We start from the raw sequence: 15,580 nt of genomic DNA, 5'->3' as shown, positions 1-15,580 counted from the left end.
AATGATACAAACAATGACAGAAATCATGCTCTGGTGTTTCATATCCAAACATACATAAGTCACAAGAATAGATAAGTAATTATTACAACCCCAATCATAAATTCATAATATTTAGATAATTAATGACACCCACAATAATCCTTGATTATTAACTTTATCTCAACATTTCCTTAAAACAAGTAATTTCCAAAATAAAACAAAAAAAAAACGTCCTCAAACGGCGGGTAATAACTTAATAACATAATAATAAATCATGTACGTTTCTGCCTTGTCTTATATGTACGAGAATTAATCCATCAAATCTGTCAACATAACTAAAATAAATAAAAGTAGGGACTCTTTCCATCAAACAAAACAGTCTCAAGGATCAAACTGAAAATTTTTCTTTCTTCATATTGACGTTTCTGCCCCTCTACGGCTTATGAGTTATTTGTCCCTAAAAAATTATTTATTATCATCATATAAAACTTGTTGATATTAAACTTACTATCTATATTTCGAGTCTTACGAAACATAAAGATTTATTAGATTTACTAGCGGATTTATTAAATTTAACAGCCACTTCTATACGTATTTAATGACTTTATTGTTCATGTGATTATACACTAAGATACTCGATGAACATCAAGATCATTTAATCCTGTCTTATTCACTTAGCATCTCGCTTGTTTGTAATATACATCACCTGATGCCCAACATATTAGAAAATTTCACTTGTTTGTAATATACATCAAGATTCCCTTCCGAAGACACCCTCGAACACTAAGTTATTCAACTTACTATTTTATTATTCGAGTCTTACAAAACATAAAGTTTAATTAGATTTGCCAGCAGCTGTTAATCAGTTTATAATCGTGATCACAATCAGTAGAAGGTAGGTGTTATATAACCGTTTAACAATTATATTTAACTGTCAGTTGTACATGTAACATGTATTTAAAACTTTATTGTTCATGTAGTTATTCACGAAATTATTCGATAGTCGATACCCCACAGCTAAAAAATCTATTTCCATCATTCAAAATAATCTAAAGGACCAAAAGAGTAAATTTCACTCTATTAATATTAACATATCCACCCCCTCTACGGCTATATCTGCCACAACAAATTCTTTATCATCATTTCATTTCATTTCATTTCAATTCAATTCAAATCACAAACACACACACACAGAGCCGTTATTGTCGTTTACTTTTTACCTTCATTTAAATCCTAACCAATTTAGCCTTTCAATCAATTCAGATGGAAACTATTGCTGATAAGAGTATGATCAGTTCATCCGAAACCAGCACTTGCAGCTCCAATGCCAGTAATTACGATTCTACCCCTCTCGGGTGGCCGATTCGAAAAACCGGCAAATGCGAAGAAGAAGACGAAGAGAAAATTAAACACCAGATAGATGTGGGTTCTGATATTAAGCGAATGGGTTCCACTGATTCAGGTTTTTAAGATTTAAGACATAATTTTTTATTTTTTGTAGGGTTTGTTTTTATTAATTATTATTAATTTTGTTTGTGTTGTTAGAAATTGAGATGATGAAAGAAAGATTTGCTAAATTGTTGCTTGGTGAAGATATGTCTGGTTGTGGTAAAGGTGTTTGCACAGCTTTAGCAATTTCAAATGCCATTACAAATCTCTGTGGTAATTATTGTTATTGTTATTATTATTATTATTATTATTATTATTATTATCTTGTTCATTAGCGGTGTGTATGGTTCGGTTTGAGTTCGGTTTCCGTTTTTTTCATTTGAGCTTGAACGTTTAGGCTGACAAAAAAAGTTAGCGAAAAATAATTAATATAGGTATAAATAATTTTGTTAATTATTAATTAATTGATTCTTATAAATTTGGTCAAAATGAGTTATATTTTTTTAGATTCTTATAAATTACTTAAAATAAAAAATAAAGATATAGAAATTCTGTTCAGGGTGGTTTTTCGGCTTTTTATTACATGTAAACCCAAAACAGAATTGTAAAATCGGTTTTTACAAAAAGATACAACCAAACTATCGGTTTTTATTTCAGTTTGGTTTTTTCGGTTTGAATTTTTCGATTTTTCAGGTTCAGATGGATTTTTTTCCGGTTTCTTGCACACCCCTAATGCTCATCACATTAGGGTTTCATAATTCTGATATTATTCTATTTCTATAGCTACTGCATTTGGTCAGTTATGGAGGTTAGAACCGTTACAATCCGAAAAGAAACAAATGTGGCAAAGAGAGATGGATTGTCTTCTTTGCGTGAGCGATCACATTGTCGAATTAATACCGTCTTGGCAAACATTTCCGGACGGAAGCAAGCTCGAGGTAGTTCTTGTTCTTTAAACCGAAAAATTAATCGGTTTGTTCATAGTTAAATCATGGTTAACTAAATTGCTATAAATTGAAAACCAGGTCATGACTTGCAGACCGAGATCCGACATTTTTATTAACCTCCCGGCTTTAAGGAAACTAGATAACATGCTTCTGGTTAGTGTTAACTGTTAATTAATAGTGCTGTGTTATTAATTATAATACTTACAATGTTAACTTCGTTAAAAAAACTGTTACAGGAAATACTTGATGGTTTTAGGAGCACTGAGTTCTGGTATGTGGATCAGGGGATAGTGGCTACTGAGTCAGACGGGTCGGGTTCAGGGTCGGGCTCGTTTAGGAAACCACCACAGCGCCACCAGGAGAAGTGGTGGCTGCCGGTCCCACGGGTCCCGTCTGGCGGGCTCCACGAAGAGATGAGGAAACAGTTGACCCATAAACGGGAATGTGCGAATCAGATATTAAAAGCAGCCATGGCTATTAATAGTGTTGCGTTAGCGGAAATGGAAGTTCCCGAATCGTATTACGAGTCTCTCCCGAAGGTATTGTAAGTCGGTTATGGGCTTAAAACGCACCAAAAACCGAATTTTCAAGTTCTGCAGTTTTTTCTTAATTAATGATTAATATAATTATACATATTTGGATCTAAATATTTAGAGTTTCGATTTTCAAACTTATTAATTGCTTATAAATTTTTAAAATCGAGTTTAAAGTTTTCGCAGGTCTGTTTGGTCCTTTCGGTTTTTGGTTCATAGTAAAACTGAAACCTAACCGAAATATTGGTTTTTGGAAAATTATAAAACCAAGCCGTAGGGTTCATTGGATTTGCTTATGTCGGTTATTTCTGTTACGATTCGGTTGAATCAGTTATCATTTTTGTGTCTAATACTTATTGTGGATTTTTTTTTAATTTCATATGAAGAATGGGAGGGCGTGTTTAGGAGACGTTATATACCGTTACATAACTTCCGAACAATTTACAGCCGAGTGTTTATTAGATTGTCTTGATCTTTCATCCGAACACATGGCTCTCGAGATTGCTAACCGTGTAGAGGCCTCAATCTACGTCTGGCGTAAACGGGTCCACTCGAGACCTAACTTACCTCACCCAAACCGGTCTGCAGCTAAATCCTCATGGGACATGGTCAAGGACCTCATGGCCGATGGTTACAAACGTGACTCGTTAGCTGATCGAGCCGAAAGCCTCTTACTTTGCCTTAAACATCGGTTTCCCGGTTTAACTCAAACTGCATTAGACATTAGCAAAATCCAACACAACAAGGTACATTTAACGCTGTTTAACACATGTTCATTTATTATAAATTCGTTACATTAAACGTTGTTTACGTGCAGGACGTTGGAAAATCGATACTCGAGAGCTACTCACGAGTTTTGGAGAGTTTATCGTTCAACATCGTGGCGCGAATCGATGATTTACTTTACGTGGACGATTTGACTCGACAATCAGATAACATGGGGTCCATGACAGATGTGATCGTGCAGAAACGCCCCCCTATCGCGTGCATGCCATCATCAGGGACGCCATACAAATCCGCATTCGCAACTCCAAAGTTTTCACCGGGGCCCCTAGTGGCCCCGGGGTCTATGGATAGGACTCCATCATTGAGTGGGAACAGTAACAAGCCTCCAAGGCGCGGTTTTGGGGTCAAACGCGCATTGACTAGTTATCTTGCGGGTGAGGTGAAGGGGAAAGGGAATACTAATAACATTCCGCTGCTTGAAGGTCCGGCCGGTTGTCTTACGACTAGAAATGGTGATATGCCGCCTGCTCGCGGTAGCATTGATGAGCGGTTGAGTCAGAAGGAGAAAGAGAACCGGATGCCGGCTATTGAACGTTGATTATGTGTTTACATTGTTGTTTTGTGGTTAAGTTGTTGTGATTAAGGTAGGAAAATATAGGAAACATAGTGAGGATACAGTATTCTTTTATCCTCATAGTTAAGTATGATTTAAGCCTTTAAGGTGGTGGTGTTTAGGGTCTATAATATTCTTTTATGGCTTTTAGTTGGTTAAGGAAGGGTTGATTCAAAATACTGTAGTAGTGTGTTGTCTTTGATATTAAACTATGGTTTAACACTTGATTGAATGTAAACATTTACATGTAACGTTCTTCAATTATTTTCTTCTTTGTGACTTGTGAGTTGTGACCAAATGCAATTATTTAAAGATGTTGCTTCTTGTTATTATTGGAAAACATTAACAATAATATACAAGAGATTTAATACTAATCGAATATAAAAAAATAAAAAAGTATTTATATGTGAAATAAAATTGAAGTTCTAAGCTTAACTATATATATAAGATAAATATTGCATGTTGGTGTCACAAATCTTGAAAGCCATATTGAATTTGGGTATTTAAATAATTCATTTGAAGTCCACACTAAATGTTTATGTTTGGCATGATGGTTGGTATAGAGTTTCCTTAACTTATTCATTTGTTCCATGGGCAAGTTCGGACCCCGGCTTTTATTTGTTTTTTATTTTGTCTTAGATGGATGGTCCACTTTTAGGCGTTTAGGCGGTTCACAAGTTTGTTTTCTTCTTCTTCTTTTTTTTTTTTTGAGTATTGCAATGAGTTTTATTATCCTTTTTGCTTTTAATATGTATTTTTTTTTGTTTTTAGTCAAAACCAATTGAACTCGCGATGCTCAAGTTTTACCGACCGATACATGTAGTTTGAAATGTGTTGTAACTGAGACTGACCAAATTCGTGTCGACTTACCACCGCGCCACAACGCTTAGGTTTTACCGACCGAATAAACGTCGTTTGAAATGTGTCGTAACTGAGACCCACTGAATACGTCTCGAGTCGCCACCAAGGTCCGGATACCAACTGTATAAACGTCATTTTAAACATGTTATTTTTTGTATCGTAAGCTATATGAGTTTTTTAGTTCCGGTACCGTAATAAATTTAACCGAAACAACCGAATTCGCAATGGGTAAATAACCAGATCCGAAACTAGAGCTAGAAAGGTCTTATTTCGTTTATATATATAGATAAACAATCAAATGTCGGTGCCATAAGTTTCTTTTTTGAATATTATATTAATTTAGTTATGATATGTATGCAAATCATTTTAATAGTTAAACAAATAAGTTTGTGTGGCTTGATGGATCTTCAATTTGTTTGTTTAGCTGTAGGCAAGTTTAAAGCTCTGGTTCGAGTCTCATTAAACTTCCTTTTGTTTTTCTTACTTTTCTCATTTGATTATTTGATATTTTTGTGGAGCACATATCCTTTTTTGTATATGATTTTTATGTGTTTTTTTATCATTCTATTTGTTTTATTTATTTTAATTTGAAGAATTTATTATTTGCATTTATTTTCGGAACCATTACGAACATATCAGACACCAGCCGAATTCGCAACGACTCACCACCGCAATGCCCGGATTTTAACTATCAAGTAAACATCATTTTAATATGTTATTTGTATCATAAGCTACATTGTAACCAAGTTTGTGTCATTTTGATCATAAGTTGTACGTGTGCCAATACAATTTTGGACTTTACATTTTTTTCCTGATTTAATGCCGGTGTTGGGACGAACTTAACCGATACTGACTGAATTCATATTGCTGCACTGCCGCAACGCGGCGATTGTTTACCTAGTTTAAATATAAATAAATACCATACAGACTACTTAAAACAAAATGATTTAAAATTTATATAAATGTTAAAACAAAAGAATCAACAAGTCGTTGTAGTATAGTGGTAAGTATTCTCGCCTATCACCCGGGTTTGATCCCCGGCAACGGCGTTATTGTTTTTTTTGTACGTATAGGCACGATTCAAAATTTGAAATGAAATGGAAAATGGTATTTGTTTGTCACGTGATATGGCTATTGGCTAGGGGAGCTCTGTCACGGGTAGGAGATGAAGAGTAATAATAATATAATGAATGTGAAGATGGGCGTGACGAATGTATATAGGCTCCTTTTTCACTTTTCACCAACTACAGTTAAAACCTTCCAACTCCCATTTAAAACACGTTATTCTCGTTGCCGATATATTCAAAATTCTATGTTCAATTTTGAAAGCATTTAAACTTCTTCATAGGATAATGTTTTCTTGATTGGCAGACTATATATAATCTATTCAATCAACTCAACCTCTTTCCACTTTCACCCGACGGGCGATAAGCCTTAATTCTTTCAAACGCCCTAGGTCATTATGTGACAGATTAGATAATAAAACAAAGCTTTGAAAATAATTTATTACATTATATGAAATTTTAGTTAAAAGACTGAAATTGTTACATAATGAACAACAAATACTATATTGTCTAACGACCATGTTTGAATCCATGGTTTCGCTAATTAACTGTCTAAAGTTTGTCTTCAAGAAATGAAGGTAATCGTCATTGTTTGGCACAAAGCATCGCGACTATGCCCGTCTCTAAGGAGGGTCTCGCCAACTCTTCCGATTTCCTTTAATCTGAAACATGCTCAAAAGAAAGTAGTACGTCAACAATAAGGTGATAATTCCTTAAGTATAGTTAATAGCACAAAAGTACTTACTATTAGGTAATTGACTAGCCAACAAGAAAGTAAGTGCATAATCAATCACTTATTTAAGTTGGGTAACTATATTATGATTCGTGAGTGAAGGAAGCCTCTCTCGGGATTGTCACTTGGTAGAAAATAGTTACCCTAGACCAATCTACATCTAACACACATTATAGCATTACAGATTTATTGGCCATGTTTGGTTTCACAACCCGGGGTTAGAGTAAACCCATGTCTAACATGTAGTTTCCAAACCGGAACTAGTGGTATCATCGTCCCTCATCAAGTAGATCTACTCATGTATGCATAGTCCAACATCAAAACATTAAGGTTATTGCCAATTTCTGAAAGTAGTCTCTCTTTTGCACTTTAAAAGCAATTTAAGGCTTATTGCATTTCATCAAAAGGGATAGTGACCGTGGGACTTGATGACTTAAGCTCAAAATGGCTTTCTAAGCCTTTGTCTAAAAAGTACTCTCGAAATGGTTTTTCAATCATTTCATGGAAACACTAGTGAGCATGTTAAACCCCCCACCCCAAAAAAAAGTGGAGTATGGAATTATCTTTTGTTGAAGCGGGAATCCCTTATTTAATAACACGTAATAATGTGGTCAAAATCATGTAATCAACTAATCATACACTTAGGATTTTGGTGTGATCGCGACCTGACTTAGGTTGCCTTTGAGCAAGTCTCAAATGGATATCCAAGGTCCATGAGTACGATCCTTTGGTGCTAAGCCTAAGTATGGACGCCAAAGTTTATAATCAGAAAACTTCATAGAAACAAAAATTGATAATTATATCCATGACATATATCAACTTATGGACAAGTTTATCATGCTAACACAAGTAATAACAAGTCACTAAAGCACATATTATAAAATGTTCATTGAAAATATGTTTATTTTTCACTAAAGCGGCAATAAATAAAAAATGATTTTTTTTTTGGGTCAAATATGGGTCGTGCTGGTGTTAACCTACAAATACACGTGTTGTATTCTGCTTCATGTGTGTAGCACTCTAGCAACATATTTGGGTTTGTGTACGATTTAACCCCTAAGCATGACCCATTTGAGCCAATAGTAAAATGTACTAAACAACATAGGTATTAGGTACACAAGTTGTCTCGTCCTTTGAATAAATGCAAGAAATTGCGCATATTATTACAACATTTCATTCACAAATTGTTAAACTTTTGGAACAAATATTGGTTTAACTTATATAGTTATAAAATGTTTAGGGATGCATGAGTAACATTAAAAAATTCACAAGGATCAAAATATAACATCTTTTATCCTCGTATCTTGTTTGGGAAAACAGACAAAAACTCACCCCAACACTTGTTGTAACTACCATATCACATGTCCACTATGCTGGCCTCTATAAACCCTAAATGTTCATCACACACACACATGCACACACAAATGGCATCCTCAATGACACCACTACACTTCCTTTGTGGTGTTCTTGTTCTTACTATAATCACTAGATCAACAGAAGCATACGGTTTTCCTAAATGTGGTTCAGTAAACCCGGGTATGAAAGTTATGAGGCTAGCATCTTGTGCATTAGCTGCACAAGATGAATTTGCCTTTGTTTCACGACGTTGTTGTGCGCAAGTCAAGAAACTCGAGAAGGATCCGGATTGCTTGTGCTCGCTTTTGTTGTCTAATGCTGCTGAACGGTATGGGATTGATCCAGAGATCGCGATGACTATTCCTAAACTATGTAATATTGCTGATCGTCCCGTTGGTTATAAATGTGGAGGTTGGTTTAATTTAATTAACCGTTTAACGTGTTTGATTAATGTTTTGGTTTGTTATGGCTGACTGGTTTGTATGTTTTAATTTGCAGATTATAAGTTGCCTTGAAGAGTGGTGGTTACTTTCAGTTGCTAGTTGGTGTTAAATGTTAATGTATGTTATGTTGTATGAGTGTGTCTGTGATTAGTGAATCACATGTGGTTTCTGACTTTTTGTATTTTCGGTTGTTTGTGTTGATTTTGTTGTGATTTGTTATATGCATGTTATATGTTGCATTTGGAGTGTAACTAGGGATGGAAATGATCCGGATTTCCTGACTCATACTCGATTGTAAAATTGTGTCACGTACACGTTGAGTATCTATTAATCATCACTTGTCAAGTTCACGGGTTTCCCCACAGGTATTGGTATATATGTTTATAATCTTATGTCCATGTTATAAAAAAACTTGATCTTAAAACTAAAATAAAAAACCGACTTGAAATATCAAATACCCAAATGCAACTTTAACAAATTTACATTTTTATCTATACTTTTAATAATTTCAAGTTGCCATAAACTTCGAAATCATTTTATTATATCTTTTAAGATCTTAACACGTTTGCTTTCAACACAAGTAAACGGTTATAATTAATCTCACACACGATCCCATTCCAAATACTCGTCACGAATATGTGCAATTCAAGTCAAAACAATCCAAGATCTTGTCAATCCAACTTGTAAGCCATATATATTAAACTATATAAAGTTATAAACTAGTGAATATTACAAGCGATTTAAAAGTCAAAATCGATTTAAACAAGAACTAGATACCATATCTTCAGTTGTAGAGAGATCCTGCACAAACACAAAAACACAACATTTGATCAAACATATGACAAATGAAACATGACCATAAAACCTTGAATTATCTTTCAAACAATTAATAATTGAAAAGTAATACTACCTTGCCACCAGTTTCCTCTTGAAGCACTGTTTCCATTAGGATCTTCATCACCTCCACCTCTCTTAAACTAAACATCCAAAAATCCATCAATAAAAACTGAAGATGTCAAAATAATATTCTTGTTCTTTCTATACATGGAAAGGTGGAAGATACTCACCGCGCGCTGAGAGCAATTGTTGGTACTAGTTGGAGGATAAACATCTTGACCACCATAGTAGATTGATGAACTATAATAGCTTGATTCTGCCGTTTCTGTTTGGTAACTTGAATTCCTTCTGTTTTCACATTTTATTCCTTGCGTCTTGCAATCTGTTTCCAAAAAAGAAATTTCATGAAATTAATGGAACACTTTCTAGGGTGTGCATGGGTCGTTTTAGTCTTAAACAAAACCAAAGACTGAAAATTCGGTTTTTGGGTTTTCTAAAAACCGTTTGGTTTTGTCGTCCGGTTTCACTGCAATTTCGGTTTTCTCAAATTTGTCATGTGGTCTTAAAATTTGTGGGCAGAAACAAAATGACGCAAAATAATGAATTTGATGGTTCAGAACACTAATGAAAATTAATTGTAGAAGATGAAATAACTGAAATTGAAAACTTGATATTTCATGTGATAATGAACTACACGTACAAAGATTTCTTAAATAGGAAAACAAATGAACTGACTACCTAGAAAGTAGCTAATAACTACCCACACACCCACTAACATAAGTGACTTATTCAAACAAGGAAAAGTAAACTTAAATGACCATAGAAGACGGTAACCAACTAAGCAAATAACTGACATCTCTTGTACGTGTGCATCTAGTTCCTTGCATGACACTTAGCCACTTTGCATGGGGTTTGAAGTATTTTCAACATCCTCCCGTACTTCAAACTCCTTCACTCCAAGTAAGTTACACATACGACCAAATTTCTCTCTACCCACTGCCTTAGTCAAGATATCAGCCCATTGATCTTCAGTACTGCAATGCTCAAGCTTGACCTCCCGCTTAGTAACCATGTCACGAACAAAGTGATGTTTTAATTCAATATGTTTCGAACGACTGTGCATAATTGGATTTTTTGATAGGTTAATTGCAGACCGATTATCACAGTAAATAATAGTAGGTGAATCATCACCCAAACCCATATCATCCAAAATGCGCCTCAACCAGATTGCTTGACATGTAGCTGAAGCGGCTGCAATGTACTCTGCCTCCGAACTTGAGAGAGCTACAGTCTTTTGTTTCTTTGAACTCCAAGTAACTACTCCACTTCCTAATGTGAATACATTAGCCGAGATACTTTTTCTATCATCTGGAGAGCTACTCCAATCACTATCCGTGAATCCAGTCAACTTGACAGCTTCGCCCTTTTTGTACCAAATACCATACCCAGTTGTGCTAGCAACATACCTCAGTATACGCTTTGCTGCACCAAAATGAAATTTGGATGGTCGCTGCATAAAACGAGAGATTAAACTTACCGAGTGAGCCAAGTCTGGCCTAGTATGAGTAAGGTGAATTAATCCTCCAACCAAGCTCCTGAATCGAACTTCATCTGTCTTTCCTGCCATATCTTCCACTTTGAGCTTCTCATTAGTGTTCATAGGTGTGTTCTCCACCTTACACTCGGACATTACAAACTTACCCACCAGATCACGAGCATATTTTTCTTGAGAGATAAACACACCATCACTTGACTGCCGTACTTCCAGCCCCAGGAACAGTTTTAGAAGCCCCATGTCGGACATTTCAAACTCAGTTTCCATACCCTCTTTGAATTCTTGAAGAAGCTTTGATGATGAGCTTGTATAGATGATATCATCAACATACAAGCATACATAGATTAATTCACCATGATGTTTCTTAACATAGAGAGTAGGTTCGTTCTGACTTCGAACATACCCATTCTTGAGAAATAATTGTCAATGCAAGAGTACCAAGCTCGTGGAGCCTGCTTGAGCCCATACAAGGCCTTCTTGAGACGGTATACTTTATCACTGTGCCCCACTTTTTCGAACCCTTCAGGTTGATGAACATAAACTTCTTCATCATAAGAAATGGGAAATGGGTCCACTCATGTGCAAGCGGCACCAAGTACTGCCTTTTCATTATTACCCCACTGCCAAGATTCTTTCTCCAAAAACACTACATTTCTTTTAACTATGAGTTTCTCTGTGCAAGGATTGTATAAACGGTACCCTTTACTCTCTTGAGAGTATCCCAGAAAAATACACTTCTCAGACCTGTCATCCAATTTTCTTCTTAAATGAGAAGGGATATGACTGAAAGCAATACACCCAAATATTTTTAAGTGATGGACAGCAGGTTTTTTTTTAAACCATGCCTCATAAGAAGTTTTATTTTGTAAGGCTTTTGTTGAGGCACGGTTAATTAAATATACTGCTGTTGACACCCCTTCTGCCCAAAAAACATTAGGCAAACCTTTTGCTTTTATCATATTACGGGTCATGTCCATAACAGTTCGGTTCTTCCTTTCAACCACTCCATTGTGTTCAGAAGTGTAAGGAATGGTAAGTTCTCTTTTTATGCCATGAACTTCACAAAATTGGTTAAATTCTAACGAACATAATTCCCCTCCACGGTCTGTTCTTAGAACTTTGACAGTTTGACCAATTTCATTTTCAACCATTGATTTAAACACTCTAAATTTTTGGAAAGCTTCAGATTTCTTTTTCAAAAAATATACCCAACACATTTTGGTGAAGTCATCAACTAGCAGAAAGTAATAAAGACTGCCCCCAAGACTTTTTACTTGCATAGCTCCACATAAATCAACATGTACTAATTCAAGTGGTTTTGAGGCCCTCCATAAATGAGAGGAGTGTGGTAATTTGCTTAGCTTCCCAACAATACACCCCTCACAAGAAGGGATATAGGAGACACGTGGGAGGCCAAATACCATACTCTTATCATAAAGATATTTTAGACCAGTGAAGTTAAGATGTCCATACCTCATATGCCACAACTTGGATTCTTCATCTTGTACAGAAGTGACGAGGGCCTGCAAGTACTCCACCTTTGTTGCATCAAATACAAACAAGTTGTTGCTTGACACTTTGATAACCATCAACTCAGCACCGGTACGGTTGTGTTTGACAACACATTTATCTTGATCAAAGGTGAGAGAATACCTTTTCTGCATCATTTGACCCACACTTAAAAGGTTGTACCTTAGAAGTGGTGCATAAAACACATCCTCAAGGAGCCTATAACTTCCATTTGCCAAGCTTATCCTCACTGTACCTTTCCCTTCAACTTGAATCCTTTTCTTATCTCCCAATTTTACCTTCAACTTAACATTTTCATCAAGAAAAGTGAAGCTCTCCTTCATTCCGGTCATGTGATTCGAGCAACCGGAATCCAAATACCATTGATTGTTTGCTGGGTCATCTTGATCAGCGGTGAACATCATAAGTAGGCGATGTAACATCTGCCCGAATCCGACCCGACCCAGATACCCGTTTTCTGATCCGATTCTTTTTATGATTTAAAAATTAATTATAATCTTTATAAATCTAACCTTTAATAAATCTTTATGTATATATATATATTTAAAATGTTTCTTCCGCCTCTCCTTCCTCTTCTTCTCTTTTCTTTCCGCCGTCCCGCCTCCTTTTCTCTTGCCTTCCCCCCCCCTTTTTTGTTTAACCCTTGAGCCATGAACCCCTTTTTCTCTTAACTCCTTGCTTGTCTTTTGGCTCTTCCCGCCTAAGGATGTCTGCGCAGCTCCACGCGCTAAAAGGAAGCCTGCGTGAAGATTGACTGTTCCGGCGCTACGCGCTAGGAACTATAGTTCTTCCCGCGGCGCGCTAAGAATGATACTTCTCCGCGCGACGCGCTAGGAATTGTAGATCCTCCCGCGACACGCTGTAAATTTGTAGTTCTCGCAGCGCGCTAAGAATTGTAATTCTTCCCGCGACGCGCTAAGGATTTATGTTCTTCCCGCGACGCGCTAAGGATTTCAGTTCGTTCCGCGACGCGCTAAGGATTTGTGGTTCTTCCCGCAGCACGCTAAGGTTTGTCTGTGACAGCCTTCTGTGTGTGCCTTCGCGCTCACGCACTCAGCTTTCTCGCGCTAAGTCTTGTGTCTTATCTTGATTTATCCAGCCGTTTACCTTTGGTGATATCGTATCTTTTGTGCTGTTGACCTAACTTGCTTTGTCTGAAAAGTTGCTTTCGGCGCAGCATGCGCATCAATCCTATTGGTTGACAGAAAAAGGTGACTGACAATATCTTTTGAGATCTTCTTTTCCTTACCTTGAACAGTGTTTGCCTGACATATCCCATGTGCTGTGAACAGTAACCTGACAGCTTTTTCCCCCTTTTTCCTGCTGCCATATCTTTTGCTTAGATTTGGTGTGATATTTTTCCCCTTTTTCCAGGATTGTGTTCCCTAGGGTTTGCCTATTTATACCCAGCCTTTTCTTTAACATTTCACATACAGACACTTAATCTCTTCTCCTTCTCCCTGCTGAAGACCTTCGCAGCGTAGCCGTCAACATAACTCCAGCTCTCCTTGCCTCTGTTTTTCTTTCTTTTCTTTTCTGCCCAGATCTCGGTTAGTAAATGTTTATAATTTGTTTAAGTAACTCGATGCATATTACCTATGGTTAGTTATAATCTAGACACTAAAACCAATCGTTAAACCGATAATCTTTACTTATAGGTTAACTTGCTTGTTTGGTTCTTGCTTTATTTATCTTCATCGCACCGTTTATCAAGTGAGTTATCTCGTATCTAATCCCTTTTTATTTTTAATGTTTTGGGATGTTCATGTGTTTATACATACTTAGAGTCTTAAACTGTTTATGAACTTTAGTCGCGCAGTGTCCCATGTGTTGAGGATGTTTACTTGGCTGTTATTTGTATGTGTGTATCATTAACCGCTTTGTTCGGCCTATTCCGAAGTTTTCATGGATCCATTGGATGAACACGGGAGACCTATCGTTTACGGTTTTCTTTGTTTACACTTGCACTGTATGTTTTCTCGTTTTTGTGCTCAATTGGGAGCACGGATTGAACTATGAGCTATGATCTATCTTAGGCTTGATCACAATCTGATTACACCCTTGTTAAACTCTAGACATACACGTGTTGCGCGCAGATTTACTGTATTGCATTAAACTTGATTTCTCACCAACACGCAAGTGTTTGACGTTTATTTTAACACATGTTCAGGTTTGCAGTAGCTGTTTTGGAGCTTGTGGACACGTAGGAAGTTTTCTTTTATTTTGGACCTAGATTAAAATGTATCAAGACAAGTTTATGTTGATCGAATACTTTGCTTTATAATATAATGATTTATGTTCTTTGTTTTCCTCGCTGCGCGTGCGCGATAAAATGTGTATTAATAAATATTGACACCAATAGTGTCACGGGTAATGAAACAATATGTGACGCCCCGATGTATAATCCGCCTTTGGTCGGGGTGTGACAGATTGGTATCAGAGCTCGTTGACTTTAGGATAGGTGGTTAGACGTAACGACCTAGAAAACTTAAGTCCCCTCTCGCGCATGAGAGAAATCTCGTGTTTGCGCGCTTATTGTTAATTACTCGTTATTTATAAATATGCTCGCGCCTGCGCAGTATATGATTTTATGTTTTATTCCGCGATCTTTCGATTTTTGTTTATGTTCGTTTGTTGGAATTGAAAATCCGAGAAGTCATGGTGATACATGAATAGTTGACTTTCAATTCCCATTTACTTTATATTTTTAAGTTGAAGATTGAAAGGTCATGGTGATACATGAATTGTCAATCTCCAATGCTTATTTACTTATATTTTATATTGAGGATTGAAAAGTCATGGTGATACATGAATCGTCAATCTCCAATACCCGTTTGCTCGTATATTTTGTTTAAATTGAGAATTCGGAAGGTCATGGTGATACATGAATGGTCGATTCTCGATTCGAATTTATTACCTTTATTAAGTCTGCATATAAAGTCATTTACTTTACCTTAACTTTTGTTAGCAACTAGCTTCGCGAAACAAGCTTTAACAAGGTTATACTTTGCGCT

The 15,580-nt window shown here is 36.3% G+C and overlaps 2 protein-coding genes and 1 long non-coding RNA gene across 3 annotated transcripts; 2 read left to right on the top strand and 1 right to left on the bottom strand.

The window, feature by feature from the left end:
• The first annotated feature begins 1,144 nt into the window (after positions 1–1,144).
• Positions 1,145–4,437, top strand: LOC143611111 (rop guanine nucleotide exchange factor 7-like). Its single transcript, XM_077085403.1, has 7 exons — positions 1,145–1,441; positions 1,525–1,641; positions 2,152–2,306; positions 2,394–2,468; positions 2,552–2,854; positions 3,235–3,594; positions 3,666–4,437. Exons 1-7 carry the CDS (start codon positions 1,243–1,245, stop codon positions 4,170–4,172), a joined length of 1,716 nt encoding a protein of 571 aa, XP_076941518.1. The 5' UTR covers positions 1,145–1,242; the 3' UTR covers positions 4,173–4,437.
• A 3,832-nt stretch (positions 4,438–8,269) lies between these two features.
• Positions 8,270–8,716, top strand: LOC143611125 (uncharacterized). The gene is made up of 2 exons (XM_077085415.1): positions 8,270–8,612; positions 8,700–8,716. Exons 1-2 carry the CDS (start codon positions 8,270–8,272, stop codon positions 8,714–8,716), a joined length of 360 nt encoding a protein of 119 aa, XP_076941530.1.
• Positions 8,717–9,291: 575 nt separating this feature from the next.
• LOC143611122 (uncharacterized) lies at positions 9,292–9,923 on the bottom strand. The gene is made up of 3 exons (XR_013149715.1): positions 9,712–9,923; positions 9,555–9,621; positions 9,292–9,445 (listed from the first exon to the last, which is right to left on the bottom strand). It is a non-coding gene; the product is annotated as an uncharacterized LOC143611122 (long non-coding RNA).
• Positions 9,924–15,580: the final 5,657 nt, after the last annotated feature.

This window comes from Bidens hawaiensis, unplaced genomic scaffold (genome assembly GCF_021521415.1).
Source record: "Bidens hawaiensis isolate Kalapana, Puna unplaced genomic scaffold, B.hawaiensis_p1.1 tig00029598_1, whole genome shotgun sequence".
NCBI lineage: Eukaryota > Viridiplantae > Streptophyta > Magnoliopsida > Asterales > Asteraceae > Bidens > Bidens hawaiensis.
Note: the sequence above shows the minus strand (reverse complement) of the source record. Positions and strands in the feature narration are given on the sequence as shown.